This window comes from Diabrotica virgifera, chromosome 6, assembly GCF_917563875.1.
Source record: "Diabrotica virgifera virgifera chromosome 6, PGI_DIABVI_V3a".
Taxonomy (NCBI): domain Eukaryota; kingdom Metazoa; phylum Arthropoda; class Insecta; order Coleoptera; family Chrysomelidae; genus Diabrotica; species Diabrotica virgifera.
In genome coordinates, this window is record NC_065448.1 from 39,993,012 (window position 1) to 40,014,018 (window position 21,007).

General features: G+C 31.4%; 1 protein-coding gene across 4 annotated transcripts in view; it reads right to left on the minus strand.

Moving 5' to 3' along the window:
* The window catches only part of LOC114326167 (uncharacterized), a 133,059-nt gene that overhangs the window by 36,076 nt on the left and 75,976 nt on the right, over positions 1-21,007 (minus strand). For all 4 annotated transcript variants that reach the window (XM_050652729.1, XM_050652728.1, XM_050652727.1 and 1 more), the window contains one exon: positions 15,940-16,013. In XM_050652729.1, coding sequence (XP_050508686.1) covers positions 15,940-16,013 — 74 coding nt within the window. The remainder of the gene's footprint in view (positions 1-15,939; positions 16,014-21,007) is intronic.

A 21,007-nucleotide genomic window follows, 5' to 3' on the forward strand; every position in this document is an offset into this window, starting at 1 on the left:
CACGAGAATTCGATGAAATAAAATAATTTTGACATGATATTCGAAAGTCTAATCAGTAGACAATAACAGTGGTTTTGAATCGTCGTCATGGAAACCAAGATCGTCGTCATGCTAACCAATTATGCTGAAAGTTTGGTTTTGACAACCTTGTCAAAGAATTAATTTGTGTATGTATTTTCATATTAATTAAATTAATTGATTAAGATTTGGTCATTTTTTAAAGACTCGTAGAAAAAATATTGTTTCTAACGCTTGCAGAAAGTCTCTTTTCCGCACTCGACTGCTTGCCGAACTCCGCGTCGTTCGGCAAACTGCAGTCGCGTGCGGAAAAGTATGATTTTCTGAACTTGTTAGGAAAATTATTTTGTGAAGTGAAAAAATTATTTGTGTGAATTTGTAGGACCTCTTTTTGAGTAAGTTTGTGCAAAAAATTCGAATCGGAGTAATTTACCTAACGGGGGCGACGATACAGCCTAGACTAATTTGAACATATTCAGTAACATTTAATTTCTAGAATCGGCTGTTTGTGTGAATCAGAATCAACTTTTACTAAATGGCATTGGGAAGAGTATACTTTTCCTAGTTGGAGTCTACTTTTACTAGTAAATGTTGAATATAAATCTTCATTTTATATTTATAATCAACTTTTACTGAAACCAGCCGTTAGAGTTGACTCCAACTAGTTGGAGTCAACTCCAACTGGATAATCAACTTGAACTGTAACATATACATTGCTAAATACAAAAGAAAGCTTATTTTATTTATTTTAAAATGGTGTACCGTAAAATATTCTAGGACTATTTTTAAACGAGATATGCTTTTTCAAAATGTGACAAATACACATGCAATAGGTCCCTGTAAGTTGGAACCATATGGAAAACTTTTTTAAAATCAACTTTATGAAAAAAAGTGATTCTCTATAAAATGCTCTGCATAGTCTAATACCTAAGATTCAATCATCAGGTATAAAATTTTATCAATAGTGTACGAGGTATGTTAAAAAATATGAATTTCGCTCAAAAGTAAAGTACCTTTATATTTCACAATATGAAAAGTTATTTGGAATTAAAAATTATGTTGCAATATGCAATCATACTTTTCTAATTGAAAAAATAAAAAATTTTAAAATGTTTCTCAAATTACGGATACTCTTGGATATTCTACTGATATATTGTCTCAAAATAGTCCATACATTTTTTTGCAATATACCATTTTAAAGTAAAGAAAATATGCTTTTTTTTTGTTCACAATGTATATACCTAAATGTACAAGAAAAAAAGTCAGAGTGAAAAATTTTAAAAATAATCATAAACAATATTAAAAATCATTAAAAGTATAAAATCTTAAAAAACCATAACTCGCTTAAAAGTAGTCGTATAACCTTATACAATAGACCATTTTAAAGGTAATTGACTTTTCTTTCTACTAAATGTACTATTATATATACCTAGAAATGCGTAGAAAAAAGTTACGGAACAATGTTTGCGAAATAATGGGGAGAATAGCCCAAAAATGTTGTAAGCGGCGAAATTTGAAAAATCATATTTCAGAAACTTCAAATTCTGGAGACTTTTACTAAAAGTCATTTTAAAGAGGAAGGATGAGTGTTATTTTTCGCTGAAGCAATGCGTATACCTACATTCTTGTGGAAAAAAGTTATGGGGCAAAAAACAAAATTGCTTTCTTCCGTGTTTTTTTCTTGCTTTTCTTTTGAGTATATTTTTGTAAAAAAAAATATTTTTGACTTTAAAATGTGATATTTTGATAGTAAGTATAACCTGCAACTATTTTCCTGTAGACTTGCTTGTACCAGAAGTGCATAGAACTCACCCTAATTCACTCTCTCTAGGGACTAATTCACCCCTTTCTCAAAAACGCACCCATCTAAATGGTAGCACTCCACGGTTTTTTCAAATTTAGAGGTCCACTGACCATATGAGATAATAAAATCCCGTTAACGTTTTAGTTCCTTTTAGCTATCATATTTTGAACATAATCAATAGCCTATAAAGGCAATAATCAGTTTTCCTGCAAGCCTTTATAAATATGTCTGAAGATTTTACGTTAAAAACAGCATAAACGTTCTTCATCCCTTTTTGTCAACGTCCACGTTTCTGAGCCGTAAGTGAGAACGGAGTTGATATTATAATAATTCTGTATATCAATGTTTCCGTTACATTTGTATTCAATTATGGATGATTTTTAGCAGAGTTTTTAAGGTATATAACATTAGACTGATCGTTCGATAATCACTACATTATTTAGCATTTACTTTCTTTGGTAAACAAATAAATCTTGATGTCAGAATTTCACGTGGAATGATTCCTGTGGAATAGATTGTGTTAAATAGTTGGACTAAAAAAAATATATTTTTTTCATTGACCAGGTTTAGCAATTCACTTGATATTTCATCTGGACCAGCAGCTTTATTATTGTTCATGGACTTTACTGCACGCATAACTTCTGACTTTGTTATTTCGAGTCCCTCGTCTTTACTTTGATTATCTTCATATATTTTTTTCTGTATGTGGTCATGGAATAATTCCTCTATATATTCATTAAAATGTTTCCTTGTTTGTTTAATAGTATGCTTAAGGTTTTTTGTTTTGCTACCCCAGCTAATTTTTTAACTTTATTATGGAGATTGAAGTTATCGTATTTGTTTTGTAAGTCTTCTATTTCTTCGCATTTTACAGTAAAGTAAGTCTCTTTAGCTTCTCTTATTTTCCTTCTTATTGGATTAAGCAGCTGTTGATCCTGAGTTATGTTATTTTATCTTTTTCTGTCCTCCAATGTAAAGAATGTAGGTCAGTATTTTGTAGGTCACAATTCGGAGGATAATTCCTCTGTAGTTATCACAAATTATTGATCTCATTTCTCCAATCTTTTATTGTCGTATATATTATATTGTGTTGCTTCATTTTCTAGATGTTTCAAAGTTTTTTCATCAGACCAGCCACAAAAAATTATACCTATGTAAATATGATCTAAATAATCTAATAAAAATATCTCAGTTTCTTAATTCATACAGCAGGAAAGAAATAAAGCAAAAAGCGCAATATCTATACAAAAGTCAAATATGTCAGACTATAAATTATATTTATTGATAAATGGAATAAAAAAGCAAAAAATAACTTTTAACTATATAGGTAAGTGTATTTACGCAGCAGTTAAATCAAGGAATTAAAAAAGGAGATACGATATCTCTCAAGGTATTGAAAACAAAAAAAAAATAGAGTTCAAATAATACGTCTTAGAAATATATTGATAACTGATAATAAGTGGAATTTCCAACGAGATATAATAAAATGTGATATACAGTAAATTGTGAAAATGAAAATAATAAATTCATTGGTTGAGAGACTGATACATTTTGTACACACTTGAATGAACAAATGAAGTGAAATAAAATTCGTATGTAAAAGTGTGTAAAGGTAGGTATTTTATTATCTTGAGCTAAACGCTTTCGACAAAATTGTCATCTTCGGAGCTAATGCTACAATGAAAATTAATCTAATAAGCAAAAAATGTCTAAGTACAAAAAGTATTTTAACTTAAGTCAATGTATAAAAAAGAAGTACCATTACTTAGAGTTGTGTGTGTGCGCATCGTGTTGAACTTTAGATATTAGATTTATTAAAAATGCATTACATTATGTACATCGAATGTTGCACTTGTCTACTGTACAACTCCGGAGGATTAAAACATAATAAATACGTGTAAAATAGCCACTTGAACGTTACAAACACATAAAATTTTTGTTCTTGGTATGGTTATTTTTTTCACCCAACCATTACAGTTGATGAGGAGTAGTTAACTGACAATGATTGACACTTGGATGTTGGATTTTAGATGTTTCATCTATTCGGTGATAACATGTGCCACCTTACATTACAAATTAAAATTATTGAAACTTATTTTACAAGGATAATTGAAAAATTGATAAATATAAGGAAAGTGTACCTTAGATGTCTGTACAAATACAAAAATAATCTAATTGTCTAAAAAATCTATTAATCTGAAGATTTAAGTGGCTTAAGACATACATATAATGTGTCATGACAAAAAGAAGAATAGAGTTTTAAAAGAGCTATGAATAAATATTCAATTTGTTCAATTCTAAAGGGTCTTGTTTATTCACAATCTTCTTTTTCCTTAATATGAAGGATTTAAAATCATCGATTACGTCATCCCGCTCCGATAGATGACATCACTAGTATGTTATATATGTCAAAAAATCAAAATTAAAAATAAAAATCGACTTGTTTCAGGATTTTTTCTTAAAGTCGCCGGCTTAGGAATTAACAAATTTATTCCTTTCATTTGCACCACACTGTATACAAAATATGTTCCGATATACAAATAATAAACCTAATTCATTAAAAAGAATATTTTTTAGTGGGTGCAAATTTATAATCAACTCTTTAAATTATAGAAATAGTCCAGAGAAATAAGGTATCCCCGGTGTAAACTTTTACTCCGTTAAATTTCTACACTAGAGGAAAGGGTACCTACCATTAAGATCCCACCACCCCTCCCCCAACCCTTTCACCAAAAACGTAATTTTTTCGTGTTCATTTTTTTTTGGTGGGATGCTATCAATTTAAAAATTTCAAAGAATTTACACGCATGGTTGAGGTTTTTACAAAACTTGTTTATTTTTCATAGACCCATAGGTTGAGTGTACATTTTCCATTCCCATTCTAACAAAACGAAACTCAAAGAAAAAATTATTTCTTTAAATCATTTTACATTTTGAACATTTTAAACTTAAAAATAAAAGAGTTTCTTATTAGTACTTATAAAATAAGATCACATTGTAATAATACAATCCTCGACACCTAATGGTAAAAGAGGCAATCGATTATGTATGTATGTAATAATATAGAACGTAAATCTTTCAGCTGTCCATAGGTAATATTCATTGAGGTAAGTGACACTGCTGTCGTCAAGACCGCAGACGTTTTAACTTTTATTACTTTAGTAGCTTAGTATTTGTAATATCATTTTGTAATCACTCAGTAATATCATTTTTAGCACCGATACAAATCACTTAATGTCGCTATATTCTGGAATGTAGATTTATAATTGTCAATTATCAGTAATTGATTAGCATGGAACAGGTAATTTGTAGATAGTTGGATGTGGAAATATCTAGCAACAGGCATCTGTGGCAAGAAACAAAATAGAAGGCAACGAAAGCAGCGAGAATATCTGATTTCCTGAGGGATATAATGTGGCGGAAAAAATATATGAGCACCGAAAGCAAAGTCCACATTTATAAGACATGTGTTAGACCCGTACTAACATACGCAGCTGAGACAAGATGAGACACTGAACCTTAATGTGGCGGAAAAAATATATGAGCACCGAAAGCAAAGTCCACATTTATAAGACATGTGTTAGACCCGTACTAACATACGCAGCTGAGACAAGATGAGACACTGAACCGAGATGAAAACCCTAAGATCCATAAGAGGTATCACACTAAGAGATAGAATACGTAACGGAGACACATTGAGAGAGCGAGGCGTTCAAGACGTAGTGAGATAGACAAGAACACGACGACGCCTGTAGAGAGACCACGTAGATCGGATGTACCCTGAATGAATGGCGTAATGGGCGAAGACACAGAATCCCAACGCCAAGCGACCTATAGGAAGACCCAAATAACGATGGTATGAAAGCTGGAGCTAGTACGAGCCGGATCACGGCAGAGACTGTAACAGAAGAAACAGGACATGGTCCTATTAAAAGAAGAAGAAGAAGAAGATTAGCATGGTTGTTAGCATTACCATCAAACAATACAACATTCAACATTGTGCGCGAAACCAAATATAGCACAAATTAAGTAACTTCTTCTTCTTTAAGTGCCGTCTTCTAATCGGAGGTTGGATATCATCATCACTATCTTTACTCTATCTACCGCTGCTCTGCATAGTTCTATTAAACTGCATTTAAACCAGTCCCTTAAATTGTTCAACTACGACACTCTCCTTCTTCCTATACTCCTTCCGCCTACTATATTTCCCTGTAGTCTTATGTCTTAGCATTTCATATCGCTGTCCCCTCATTACGGGTCCCAGATAGATATTGTATCTTTCTTATTTTTATTGTGTTTATTATTTCGCATTCTTTACCAATTTCTCGCAATACTTCCGTGTTCGTTTTCTTCTGTGTCCATGCTATTCTAAGCAACCTTCTGTAATACCAGGTTTCAAATGACTGTAGCCTATTTATGTGTTCTTGCTTCAATGTCCAGCTTTCAAATCCATATTGCAGTATCGAGAACAAGTAGCATCTCAAAGGTCTTACTCTCAGTTCTAAGCTAAGGTCTTTGTTGCAGATAATTGTTTTCATTTTTACAAACGCATTTCTTGCTATTCCTGGTCCTTATTTCTGTTGTTTGATCATTTTTCTCTGAAATCCAGATTCCTAGGTATTTATATTTATCAACCCTTTCTATCGGTACATTTCACAAATGTATGCTTGTTTGTATGTTTTTATTCTTAGTTATTATCATGTATTTGGTCTCTTTATATTCATTTTTAGTCCATATTCTTCACAGAAACTGTTTGTTTTGTTTAGTAGTAATTGAAGTTGTTCAGCAGAGCTTGGAATAATCACGGTGCCATCTGCATATCATATGTTGTTAATAGATCTTCCATTAATTATTATTCCTTCACTTTGAGATAGTAATGCGTCTTCAATAATGGCTTCACTATAATATGCATTAAAGAACAATGGAGACATAATACATCCCTGACTTACTCCTCTCCTGATTTCAATTTCTGGACTCGCTTCGTTATCTATTACAATTTGTGCTCTTTGATTCCAGTAAAGATTTGTTATTATTCGTAAGCCCATTTTGTCTATGTTTTTTGTCTTTAGAATGTGTTAAACAAGTCTACGATAATGTCTAAGGTTTCATTATGATATGTTGATAATTAAATCGGCATTAAAAAACAGCAATAGGTCCAGAAGAAATCCCAGTAGAAAGCTTAAAATGGATATATTATATGCATTTATGCATCTATGCATATATGCATAGAATATACGTATTTTAAGCTTTCTACTGGGATTTGGTCTATATGCATATATGCATATAATATACGCTTATAATATATGCATTTTAAGCTTTCTACTGGGATTTGGTCTGGACCTATTGCTTTACCATTTTTGCTGTTTTTAATGCCAATTTCATTTCTTCTTTTAATATGTTTAAAACCATAATATCATCTTCTACTTCTACTTCCATCAGCTCTGTTCTATTGTCTTGTATATACAGGTTGTCCCGAAAAGATTGGTCATAAATTATACCACACATTCTGGGGTCAAAAATAGTTCGATTGAACCTAACTTACCTTAGTACAAATGCGCTCATAATAAAAGTTCTTTGAAGTTACAAAATGCAAATCGATTTTTTTTAATATATCGAAAACTATTAGAGATTTTCTATTGAAAATGGACATGTATCATTTTTATGGCAGGAATATCTTAAAACAAAATTATAGTGAAATTTTTCCACCACATAAAAAATTTATGGAAGTTTTGTTCCCTTAAACCCCCAAACTTTTGTGTACGTTCCAATTAATTCATTATTGTGGAACCATTAGTTAAACACAACGTTTTTAAACCTTTTTTGCCTCCTAGTATTTTTTCGATAAGCCAATTTTTATCGAGTTGCAGCTTCTTTTTTAATATATTTACATAAAAATTTTATGGGTATTTTGTCCTTTAACCCCCCAAATGTTTGTGTACGTTCCAATTAAACTATTATTGTGGTACCATTAGTTAAACACAGTATTTTTAAAACTTTTTTGCCTCTTAGTCTTTTTTTGATAAGTCACCTTTTATCGAGATGCGGCTTCTTTTTCAAAATATACCTAAAATGTAAATTATAAATAAACTTTCAGATTATTAACAGGTCTATTATAATCGTAGGTACTTAACCATATACAAATATGTGGTGGATTCGAAAAATATTCAAAATATCTCGATATACACTGGCTTATCGAAAAGTACTAAGAGACAAAAAGTTTTAAAACATTGTGTTTAACTAATGGTGCCACAATAATAATTTAATTGGAACGTACACAGAAGTTTGGAGGGGTTGAAGGGAACAAAACCCCCATAAAATTTTTATGGCGTGTACAAATTTCACCTTAATTTTTTTTAAGATGTTGCTGCCATAAGAATGCCAAATGTCCATTTTCAATAAAAAAATCGCTAAGAGTTTTCGATATATGAAAAAAAAATCGATTTTTATTTTGTAATTTCAAAGGGCTGTAACTTTTTTTTGTGCACTATTGTATATAGGTAAGTGAGGTTCAATCAATCTATTTTTGACCTCAGAATCTGTGGTATAATTTATGACCAATCTTTTTGGGACACCCCGTATAAAGTAAGTAACACTCATATGTAAATAAATAGTTATTTATGATATAAGTGTTAAAAGTACACGTTTAAGGCACGCATGTGAAAGTTTGCAGAATGAGCGATAGCGAATTCGACATGTGCCTAGGCGAAGGCACATGAGTGCCTTAAAAATGTACTTTTTAACACGCATATCATACAATATTTTTTCTACAATCGTAATTACAGGACAATATCTACAAAAACTTTTACTTGAACTTGACTGACATTCCATTTTTATATTTTTTTGACATTACATCAAAATTGTCTATACGGTCAATACGAATTGCAGTGCCTTAAAAATATTTTAAATCACTAGTGCCTTAAAGTAGCATTTTTAACGCACGCATGGAGTGCTAAAAATTGCATTTTTAACACGGTTGTAGAAAAAATATTTTATTTGTAGTGAACTACCACATTACCTACATTTAAATTTTTAAGCTATATTTAAATTTTTCCACTGAAATTAAATTTTGAAATTCCCGCTTGGATTAGTTCCGACACAAATTTCTTGGAGCGCCGAATTTCATATCCAAATAAAGTGTTGTGATGAAGCATCTAGATCTGATCTAGAGATAGGTGATTTGTGGTTCCAACTAAAATTATTAGACTATCGCTTAGGTAGACAGAACAAGTCTGCTGCAAGTGGCAAGCGCCTACAGGACTGTATCTACAGCAGCCTTGTGGACCATCACTGGATGTGTTCTGCTGCATGTGTTGGTAGTGGAAAGAAAATAACTACATGAGAGAAGAAACCTAGAGCTTACTATGGCCGAAAAAAGACAGGAAAGGGAAAGGTCAATTGAAAGATAGCAAGAAGAATGGAGCAACACGGAGGATGTGGCTCAGTGGACAAAGATGCTTAACCTAAAAGATTGGGTGGATTGTGGTGACAGGCGACTGGACTATTTCCTAAAACAGGTGCTCGCAGGACACGGGTGTATTAGAGCCTACCTCTCTACACCGAGAGAAAAAAATTCTTGACATAAAGAAACTTTATTAATATTTAAGAAAGATCGACTTGCCATATTGCCTAAGAAATATATCTTTGTATGTAAGATATAATTTTCTAAAATATTTCAAATAAATTCCACTATAGCCAAAGAAATATATCTTAAACATGATTGAACTATCACTTTCTGGCAAACTTCAAACCCATTTATCAGAAAGAAATTACACTTGATGTTAATTAATTTAATAGTCATGAAAATATATTTTCTACACATTACAAAACTATTCTTTCTGAGCAATAATATTTCTTAGTAAGGAATATTATTATTTTACTATTAATAATTAATGTATTTAATGTTAAGAAATATATTTCGCAGAGATAAACGTATATTTAGAGTTAGTTAATATTTCTTGAAAATAAAGTGATATTACATACGGCGAAATAAATTATTGTGTTAAGGTAAAATCATTATTTATTAATAAAACAAGATATAAAACGTTATTATTACATACAAATATTTTCTCCACTCTTAAAACCACTGGCTTCTACACAACAATAAAAGGATGGAGAGGCAAATCCAACTTCCTCAAATTTTCCTTCTTTTGTTAATAGCACTTTGTATATCAGCAATTCACTAAAACAAAATCGTTATGTAGAAAGAGTAAACTTACTTTAATAAAAATTTTTTTATAAAGATATCTATAGATATTTATTTTGACAAATTTAGGAAATACAAAAAAAAAACAAATACACGGCCCCATATAAGAACTATTAATACTAATAATAATCAATCATATTTAGTTCAAACATGGCATTATTTAACCTACACATCTTTGTTTATTTTTTTCTTTTTGTTAATGAAATATTAATTATTTATCTGTATAATATTAAGTCACACAATAAACATTGTTTAGCTAAAACAAGAGGGAAAAAACAACCAATGTAAAACATTGAAACAAGCAAACATAATAATATGTAATTTTCTTATAATCTGAAAGAGACAGCATACCTAATCATTAAGAAATTTTATTACGGGAAAGTATTATTAGTTTACATCTAAGTCATTTAATACATATTAACTAATTCACGGTTTTCGGCAATAACATTTCTTAACCATAAACATATATTTCTTTTAGACTAACTGATTTCTTTATCTCAAATAAATTAACAGAAAACATCCTCAGCGTTGCAACCGCCATGTTTGATATAGCGTTGTATTGTATATATTTTTATAGAAGACGATATATTCAAGAAACCTATTATAGTTGATGCATAAGTATACACATTTTTAAAAAGGTACTTACATGTATGAAGTTCTACCATTTCTGGAAGGCCCCACAGTTGGTTAATAACTCCTTTCTTAATATTGTTCTGAAGCTATATATTTATATCATTCTGTCCCAGCTTTAAATTGTGGCATATTTCCCAGTCAGAATAATAAGCTCCTTTATTTCAGAGTCGTCCATCATTATACCTAAAAAGCATATAAAGATACTATTATGTTTCTTTTTTAACCATTCGGATACGAAACAATATTATTATTACATCTTAAATTACTCAATTTACTTTTATTTAATACCTATATATGTACGTACCTTCAAAATATCCGTTAATTTTTAAAGAACACCAATAAATCCAACATCCATCTATATGAACATGAACATATCACGCCATCTTGACAAACACTGACGACTGAATCATAAATAGTTAATCTGCGCAATTCTTTTGTGGAAGAAAATCTCTTTGCAAGTAACATTTCGGCATTAATGGCAAAGTTTTTATTTTATAACCACAGTTACTACAGAGAATATTTCGGAAGAATTATTTCTTGTGGTTTAAAATATTTATTTGATTGCAAAAAAATTTCTTGTTCACTAATATAAATATGGATTAACTTTACATTATATTTCTTATACTGCAAAATATTTGTAGTTTTCAATTTAAGAAATAAAAACTTTAGGATAAGAAAATTAAATGTAACCATTAATGCATTTCTTAGTATTGAAGAAATTATCTGTAAGAAATTATTGAGTTGTGTTTAAAAAACTCGTTTCTTTATATGTGAACCGGTGTGTTTAAGTTAATAGGATATGTTAACTTTTAAGAAATATTGCTCAAAGAAATCGGTGTTTTAGGAGAAAAGAAATTGTTCTCTCGGTGTAGGTTCGGAAACGCTGACATTGAAGAATGCCTTTATTGCAGACACCCGGACATTGTTACGCATATGATGCCAGAGTGCAACAGATGGATAGTATAAAGGAACACAATGGAAAGAGAAACAGGTGAGAATTTTGTGACAGTGAGAGAAATGATTGAGAGAATGAATAAAAATAAATCTGGTTGGACTAGTATACACAACTACTATATCCGTGCAGTGATCAAGAAGAAAGAAGAGGAGGAAATACAGGTGTACCAACGACAAAGATAAGAGGGAAATAAGTAGAATGTAGAGGGAATAAGTTTTGATAAGAGGAGAATTAGTGAGTTAAATTGTGTGAGACAGACTGTGGGAAAGGAGCTCTATAAAATAAAAACAAAAACCCAAATTTTGGGACCAAAAAAAGCATTGCCGATAGTCTGTGGATTAATGAAGGTAAAGTGCTTTGAAACCGATGTCGACCTTACAGTGGCCATTCCGCTTTCGGAGCACGCATTCGGCGTAGCCTCGGCAACGAGAGGGCATTTTAAGGAGGTAAGAGGTGTAAGGGTTAAGGGTGTAAGAGGTACGTGGTGTCAAGCGAATTCTAAAATCCAAAGAATTCTAAACCTTTCACGGTTAGACATCAGCAACCTGATTACTGTATTCGCATATGTATTCGCAGCTATTATTTCATGAAATCGGCATAAATAGCTTGTGAAAACTATTCCGAGTGGGCAGCTTACTCTACACAGGGATGTACGTTCTTCTAGTTTTAATCATTTTTATTGTCTTAAACTAGTTATATGTTGTGAATGTCGTTTATGTTTGTAACGTTATTTTGGCGCTTCACGCATTTTCTGCCACTTTGGCAACTTAAATTTAAATTTTCTAGAATATATTCCAAGTCAGAGTTCCTTTGGGAGCGGCTTAGCTCGTCCGGGTGCGGACAATTAACTTTAAGGCAGTGGCGAATCCAGGGGGGGGGGCGATGGGGGCGATCGGCCCCCTCTCAACCCAAGTGATTTATTTTTTTTATTATAATATAAAGATTACAAAAACATTCATTTATTTTTTCAAATGGATAATTATACATGTTTTAAAATTGCAATATTATATGAATTATGAATTACATATAAATATATTTTATTAGTATGCAAAAAATTGCGCGCCTAGCAAAAACTATATTAATTCGCCGAAAACATAAATATGTTCACACGCCGATAGCTGACCACGAAAAAAGAAAACCCTTATTAATTATTAGTAATTATATTAGTGTATTTTGGTTATCGATGCAAATAACATCTCTAATGCTGATTCGTGCAGATCTTAGTTTGTACATTGTTAGCGTGATTAATAGTATTTTGAGTTTATTCTTCTTTTTTTTTATATTAATATACTTAGTTTGTGATTTACGAAGACTTATAAGATGTCAAAGAAACGATAAACGAAAGGAATCGGAAGCTTCTACTGAGAACTTAAAAGGTAAAAAATTGAAATGTCGCAATATAACTGATTATTTTTTGAAAAATCAACGTAATTTGGGTGATAATATTAATAGTAATGATGATAATAAATGTGTACAAGGTACATCTTATCAGATAGATCATACTATGAGACCTACTGATCTTGGATCAAATTTAAGTTCTGAGAGAATTCAAAACAAGTCATGCGATTTTTCAGTGTGCCCGATAAAAATCAACGATGATGCAGTAAATACCAATTCTACTTTCGAGAGTTTTATGGAAAAATGTATGTCTTATACTTATATGCATGAAATGTATGTCTTACAATATATAATATAAGTATAATATAAGTTTATTTTATATCACGTTTGACAGAAGTGAGTATTTCTCCCCGAGTACGATAAATAGATAGTCATTTATGTCGCGGGATGCAATCATCCACATATAAAATTATGGTAATAAATTAAATTTTAAACTTCATATTAGGGGAAAGTACATCATGTGACACCTCTTTTAAAAGCTTTTGAGATACTGATTACAAAAATGTATAGGCAATACTTGTGCAAAATGTCCGTCCAATGCTTTTTAAATGCATTCATTTTTTTATAATCCTGAGAAAACTAATAGGTAAATATTTTTGAAAAATTTAAACGCAAAATGCACGATTAGATTATTACCGAGGGTCGAAAGTCCCTGAAAACTTCTATAATGTCTATTTTAACAAGTTACAGGGGTGAAAAAAAAAGAAAATTTAGTATGATTTTTAACACGTTGACGGACAGTGCGTCAAATGTATAAGCAAGTGTTGTGACATTATGTATGTATTTTGCTAAGTGGAATAGGGGAAAATGCAACGTCTATAGACGTTGTGTCACATTACATCAATGGAAATTAGACGTCTATAGACGTTCTGTCCATCAGCGTATTAATTTCAAATATATCATTCAAAAGAAACTTTTTGTGTATTCTAATGGACTTTCGGCCCTCGGTAATAATGTAATATTTTATTCTGCGTTTAAATTTTTCAAAGATTCTCGTATTAGTTTTCTCAGAATTCGAAAAAAAAATGAATGCGTTTAAAAAGCATTTGACCAAAATTTTGCGTATTATACATTTTTGTAATCAGTATTTCAAATGATTTTAAATGAGGTGTCACATGATGTACATACTTTCCCATTACGAAATAAAATTAAAACTATTTCGACATGATTTTTTTGCCTTGAAAAAAGTAAAGTATTTTGATTTTTTGAAAATTACATTCGGTTAATTCATTATTACATTTCCGAAACTACTGTAAGTTGTTAACTTATAAAGTCTCATTTTGTAGGTTTTTTAAACTTTAATGATAATTCACTACATATATTTATTTTTATTTCATCAACTTTATATATAGGGTGTCCCAACCCAAAAGTAGCGGAACCGTTGAATATTTCGCGAAATGAACATCGCATCGAAAAAATGAAAAATATGTGTTCAATAATTTTTAAAAATCTATCAAATGATATCAAACACGACCCCCTGGAAGTGGGATGGGGGTAACTTTAAAATATTTAATGGAGACCCCCAGTTTTAATTGCAGATTTGGATTCCTTACGTAAAAGTAAGTAACTTTCATTCAAGGCATTTTTTCGAATTCTGGATAAATGGTGCTATAATCGGAAAAACTATTTATCGTGATACCATGGGCAATTTATAGAAATTGTTTAATATCTATAGAAACACACTCTCAAATGAAAAATCAAAAAACACAAGTTGAATATTTTTCAAAATCCTATCGAATGCGAATGTAAACAAACACGACACGGTATCATTAGATAGGTTTTTGAAAAATATTAAACACGTGTTTTTTAGTTTTTCATTTGGAAGTGTATTTCTCGAGACAGACTATTTCTATATTATTCTACTTCTATATAATAGAAAACATGTCTCGAATAAAAGTTGTTTACTTTTAAGGAATCCAAATCTGCAATAAAAACTGGGGGTTTCCATTTACGATTTTAAATTGAGCCCCACCCCACCTCCAGGGGTTGTAGTAGGGGGTCGTATTTGGTGTCGTTCGATAGATTTTTAAAAATTACTGAACAGGTATTTTTCAGTTCTTCGATCCCATTTTCATTTTAGCCAATCGGCCCCCCCTCTTAACGATGCTGGATTCGCTGCTGCTTTAAGGCCGATTAATTATGGCAGAAGGTTGTGCCAAAAAGAGCCAGACGTCGCTGATTGGTCGGATTTACGTTATCGGAGCGCGAGTGCGACCAACCAGCGAGAAGTGGTCTAGATCGATGACGAGGGGGGCTTATGATGAATTGGCCCCTCAACCGGCATGACCAGGCACGCCAACCGAGGTTTTGGCTCCACTCTGATACCCCGGCAACTATCGCTGGGACTACGAAGAATGAATCCTGCACTAAGGTCAGTCAGGCGTGGTTCTGGACTGAAATATTTTTTTAAAGATTCCAGACCCCCCTATTTAAAGATAAAAAAAAAGTTGCCACACTTACCTCAATGTATGTTACCGATGGCCAACTGAAAATTTACGTACTGTATAAACCATAAGTATAGATGAGAAAAATACCAACTACACAAAAAAATTTAAACAACACGCAGCAAAACAAAAATAAATCTCTACTGGTAGTCGATATACAGAACGGATACGCACTGCATGAATAAGATTGGTAGCAGGGAAACACAACAATAACAACTAAAAGTACTGTAAAATACTAAATACTATATTATACTATCAAAATAATAATATGTAATAACTAATATTCAAAACAAAAAATATAATATGGATTATGGAGGCTACACAAAGAGTGTAGCATACCATTGAATGTAAAAACTGATGACCTATTGCGTTAGGTTTTCTCCAAAGCTTTCCACCAGGTCCAGGTCTTCCCCAAGGAGAAGCTTTCAAAAACTTCAAAAAAGTTTATACATACAAAATGTATTTCCATAATGTATTAACTTACTTGTTCCTGGTGAAAGTGCACCGATTCTTTCTTTTCTTGTTTTTCCTTCTGCTTCTTTTCTTCAACCAGCTTATCTACAAATATCGTATTTTGTAAAACTGATATTATTTATGAAAGTGATATGCACTTATTTTACAAAACGATTGCCACTAACGTAAGTTGAAATAAACATTATGATTTAACAAGAAAATAAACATGTTGCTTTACAATGGGATAGATAGGATACACAGTATCCGCCACCCTACTAGACACATAGGAACATTGAGCTATTACAGTCCTGGACCCTTCATTTCTTTCAATGTTTATTTTTATGTCTAGTGACGTTTAGAACGTCAAAAAATTTATAGAAACTGGATATTAAGGGGATGGGTACGAACTTTCGGCTTCAATGCTATTAAATAGGATTCATTTTTTTCGAATCCTGAAAAAACTAATAAGTATTTTTGAAAAATTTAAACTCAGAATGAAAGATTACGTTATTACCGAGGGCCGAAAATCCTGAAAACTTCTATGCTTATTTGAATAAGTTACAGGTGTGAAAAATTAAGAGAAAATTTAGTATGATTTTTAATTACAAATATCTCATTCAAAAGAAACTTTTTATTCATTCTAAGGGACTTTCGGCCCTCGTTATTAAAGTAATCTTTCATTCTGAGTTTAAATTTTTCAAAAATACTTATTAGTTTTCTCAGGATTTAAAAAAAATATTACATTTAAAATACCTTGTAAATTTTGACAGGCGTTAAAATTTTGTTGTTTGTTCCTTTCTGCTTAACATAGAAAGTTGACAATAGATCAGCTGTATTTGACTGAGCTGCTTATAGTTGTCATTTTGTTGAAAGTTGTAAAAGTTTAGAAGTATTGTAATATTCTTACAGCCGGTTTCCGAAACGTTATTCAAATCTCCGATCATCTAATCGGCTGTCAGATTTGATCAACTGTTAACCTGTGATGGGTTTCTCAAACGCCAATTATTGTAAAATTGCATGATCATAGATCATGTAATCGATGATCTGACATACGATTTGGTAGCGATACTGTCACAATTGGCTGTTATCTTTCAAAATTTCAATTATATTAACCTCTAAATCCAAACTTGTATCTTTAGATTCTAAAGGTGCATTCTCTCTTACGTACTGTCACTTTTGTTTGGAGCAAGAATTGAACGAGAGCATTTTAAAAATGAGGCTAGGTTATGTGACGGGAGTTGGAGATATAAAACAGTTTATTTATGATCTATAATATTTTATAATCGTATTTTCATTTTTGGTCTATATATTTACTTTTTATATTTATTTTTAATTTATTTACCGGCTGTTTTATTGTCTTCAAAGTTAGCTGCTATAATTTCTCACACGTTTTCCCTCTTATTTACATCGCTATAATCATTATGTTCTGCTTTTTAGAGCTCTGGCCTCTCAAAAAATAGCTCTATGAGTCTAGCATCCTTGTTATCTTACATTTTTAAAAGAAAAAAAATATAAATTATATAATGAAATATAAAAAATGTCCGAGATATCCATGTTCTGCAAGTTAAATAAATATTTTAAATTATTTCTTCCATAAAAAAATCTTATTTTTATTGAATAATATGATTTATATCATTTATACAGGGTGTCCCGAAAAGAATGGTCATAAATTATACCACACATTCTGGGGTCAAAAATAGTTCGATTGAACCTAACTTACCTTAGTACAAATGTGCTCACAAAAAAAGTTACAGCCCTTTGAAGTTACAAAATGAAAATCGATTTTTTTCAATATATCGAAAACTATTAGAGATTTTTTATTGAAAATGGACATGTATAATTCTCATGTCAGGAACATCTTAAAACAAAATTATAGTGAAATTTGTCCACCCCATAAAAAATTTATGGGGATTTTGTTCCCTTAAACCCCCCCAAACTTTTGTGTACGTTCCAATTAATTCATTATTGTGGTACCATTAGTTAAACACAACGTTTTTAAAACTTTTTTGCCTCTTAATATTTTTTCGATAAGCCAGTTTTTATTGAGATGCGGCTTCTTTTTCAATATATTTACGTAAAAATTTTATGGGGGTTTTGTTCCTTTAAACCCCCCTAATGTTTGTGTACGTTCCAATTAAACTATTATTGTGGTACCATTAGTTAAACACAGTGTTTTTAAAACTTTTGTCTCTTAGTCTTTTGTTCATAAGTCACCTTTTATCGAGATGTAGCTTCTTTTTCAAAATATACCTAAAAATGTAAATTATAAATAAATTTTCAGATTATTAACAGGTCTCTATAACCGTACTTAACCATATACAAATATGTGGTGGATTCGACAAATATTCAAAATATCTCGATAAACACTGGCTTATCGAAAAAGTACTAAGAGGCAAAAAAGTTTTAAAAATAATGTGTTTAACTAATAGTGCCACAATAATAATTTAATTGGAACGTACGCAAAAGTTTGGGGGGGGTTTAAGAGAACCAAACCCCCATAAAATTTGTATGGGGTGCACAAATTTTACTTAATTTTTTTTTTAAGATATTGCTGTCGTAAAAATGCCACATATCAATTTTCAATAAAAAATCTCTGAGAGTTTTCGATATATGAAAAAAAATCAATTTTCATTTTGTAACTTCAAAGGGCTGTAACTTTTTTTGTGTGCACTATTGTATATAGGTAAGTGAGGTTCAATCAACCTATTTTTGACCCCAGAATCTGTGGTATAATTTATGACCAATCTTTTCGGGACACCCTGTATATGTGTTATTTGACAATTTTTTCCCGGTATTTGTTAATTACAGTAATTAAAAAACTAAAAAAACTCTTAACAGCTCGTTAATCGACGGATAGTCGCAGATTAGGTAACAGTCCATTTTTACCGCCGTTTGACAAGCGAAACTGGTTAATCGACCTTTCGTAGACTCAAAACACTCATGATCGGCTGTTAACTAACGATTAATCTTTTGTCAGGTGATCGACTATTGTTAAAACTAGTTTGGTTGACGTTTCTGACGCATTTAATCTATTGTTAAGGATATTTGATTATATGAAAGTGTGCCAAAAGACCCATTGAAAGTGTGCGAAAAAGTAAATCCCATTTAAAATACATTGTTACTTCACGCACACTTTAAACCCTTCACGCACTGCTATCTATAATGGCAGTTTTCACAAACTAAAAACTTATACATAAAATATGGTCTTGCAGATAGATAGGCTTTTGTCATTTTACGGAGTTTGGGAAAAGATGTTGTAGATTTAAGTTGTAGAAGGAGGTGGTTGTATACTATACAATGTATAGTCTTTGTGCAGAATATAATACAGATTTCTTTACTAACTCACTGGACGGGATCGGTAAATAGGTGTCAAAGGTAGAATTCCTGGTGGAATAGTCATGATTGGTCTTGCTGGAAAGACATGTAGATGTTTACGAATTAAGCAGAAAGTTTCTAAAATATATAAAGAAGGTAGAGTTAGAATCCTGTGATCTTTGAAGTAGCTTCTGCAATAAGTTGTTTTTCTGAGGCGAAACATATATCTTATTGCTCTTTTTTGTAATTTAAAAATAACATCGGATTGGGCAGCTGTACCAGAACCCCAAAAAGGAAGACAATATTGAAGATGCGACTCAAAGAAAAATATGATATTTTGGAAAAGGCTAAATTCATTTCCTTCGAAACAGATCTTATTGCAAAGCAAGCTGAGGATAGTTTCTTGCATAACACATCGATATGAAAGGACTATTTAAGGTCGCTATCTAAAAAAATACAAAGAAACTTTACAGAATCAACGATACCTACTGATCTCTCTGTTATGAAGTGCTAAGGGTTCAAGAGCTCCTTTATAGGATAATGCTACTGTTTTATTTACGTTAAAAGAGAGTGAATTAGAATCGGACTAGGATTTTATTGTGAATAGATCAGAAGTTATAGTAGCATGAAGAGTTGCGATATTTGAGTTGCTGGTATTATCAGTAAAAAGAAAAACTTTGGTACCCCACATACAATATTTTGAGACTAAAGTCTGTATCATTTGCTCTAACCAGTTGTTTCCTATTATCCAAGTAAGATTAAAACCAATTCAAAGAAATACCTCGAATTCCGTAGAAATCTAGCTTTTTTTATCAAAATGTCGTGATTTACACAATCAAAAGCATTGGCATAATCACAAAAAAACATTGGCAGTGTGCAGATTATTGCTTAGTGCTTAATATACCTCATGTAGTACAGAAAACATGGAATAAGTGGTACATTTATTATTTAAAAATCCGAACTGATTTTGCGATAAAATGTTGTTTTCAACGAGAAAGGACATAAGTCGGGCTTTTGTGAGTCTCTCAATAATTTTGGAGAGTACCGGCAATAATGCAATAGGCCTATAATTGCAGAAATTAGATTTTTCACCACCCTTATGAAGAGTAATAATGATGGCTGTCTTTAGGCATTCTGGAAATTTACCTTTCTCAAAATAATCATTAATTAGAGAGATGAGGACTCCCAACACATTTTCTGGGAGATTTGAGGAAATTTTTATGGATAGTCTATCAGTACTACTTACAGGAAGATTTACTTTTGATACTATTGATTGTGGGGATTAGTTCAGATTTCTCGACTGGTTTTATAAATAATGAATTCGAGACCTTTCTTCAATTAAGGAGATAGGAAATGGGATCTTGTTGTGGCAAAATAGTTGATGTAATATTTTTACTCACATTCAGATTTTCAGGGTCTGGAAGGGAAAATGTTTGAGCAGTGTGGGTTTTATTTCGAAGATCGTCTATTATGGACCAAGTTTCTTTTGCAACAATTTTAGAGCTTCTCAGACGATTTTGATAGTACAATTTTTTAACTGATTCTCAATCAAAGTTTATAGCAAACAAATATTTAGATTACCACTCAAACCACAACGTAAAAAAGGATTTATCAAATTATTCTCTAATAAAGCCCAAAACACCTGCTATACCTAACGAAAATGCATTTCACGAAAAATCCTCTAACAAAAGTTTTAACAAAAAATAAATACTAACTCATTTGTACACAAGGAATTTCACAAGATTAAAGGAATAAATTAACAAAACACCACATGCAGTTAGAAA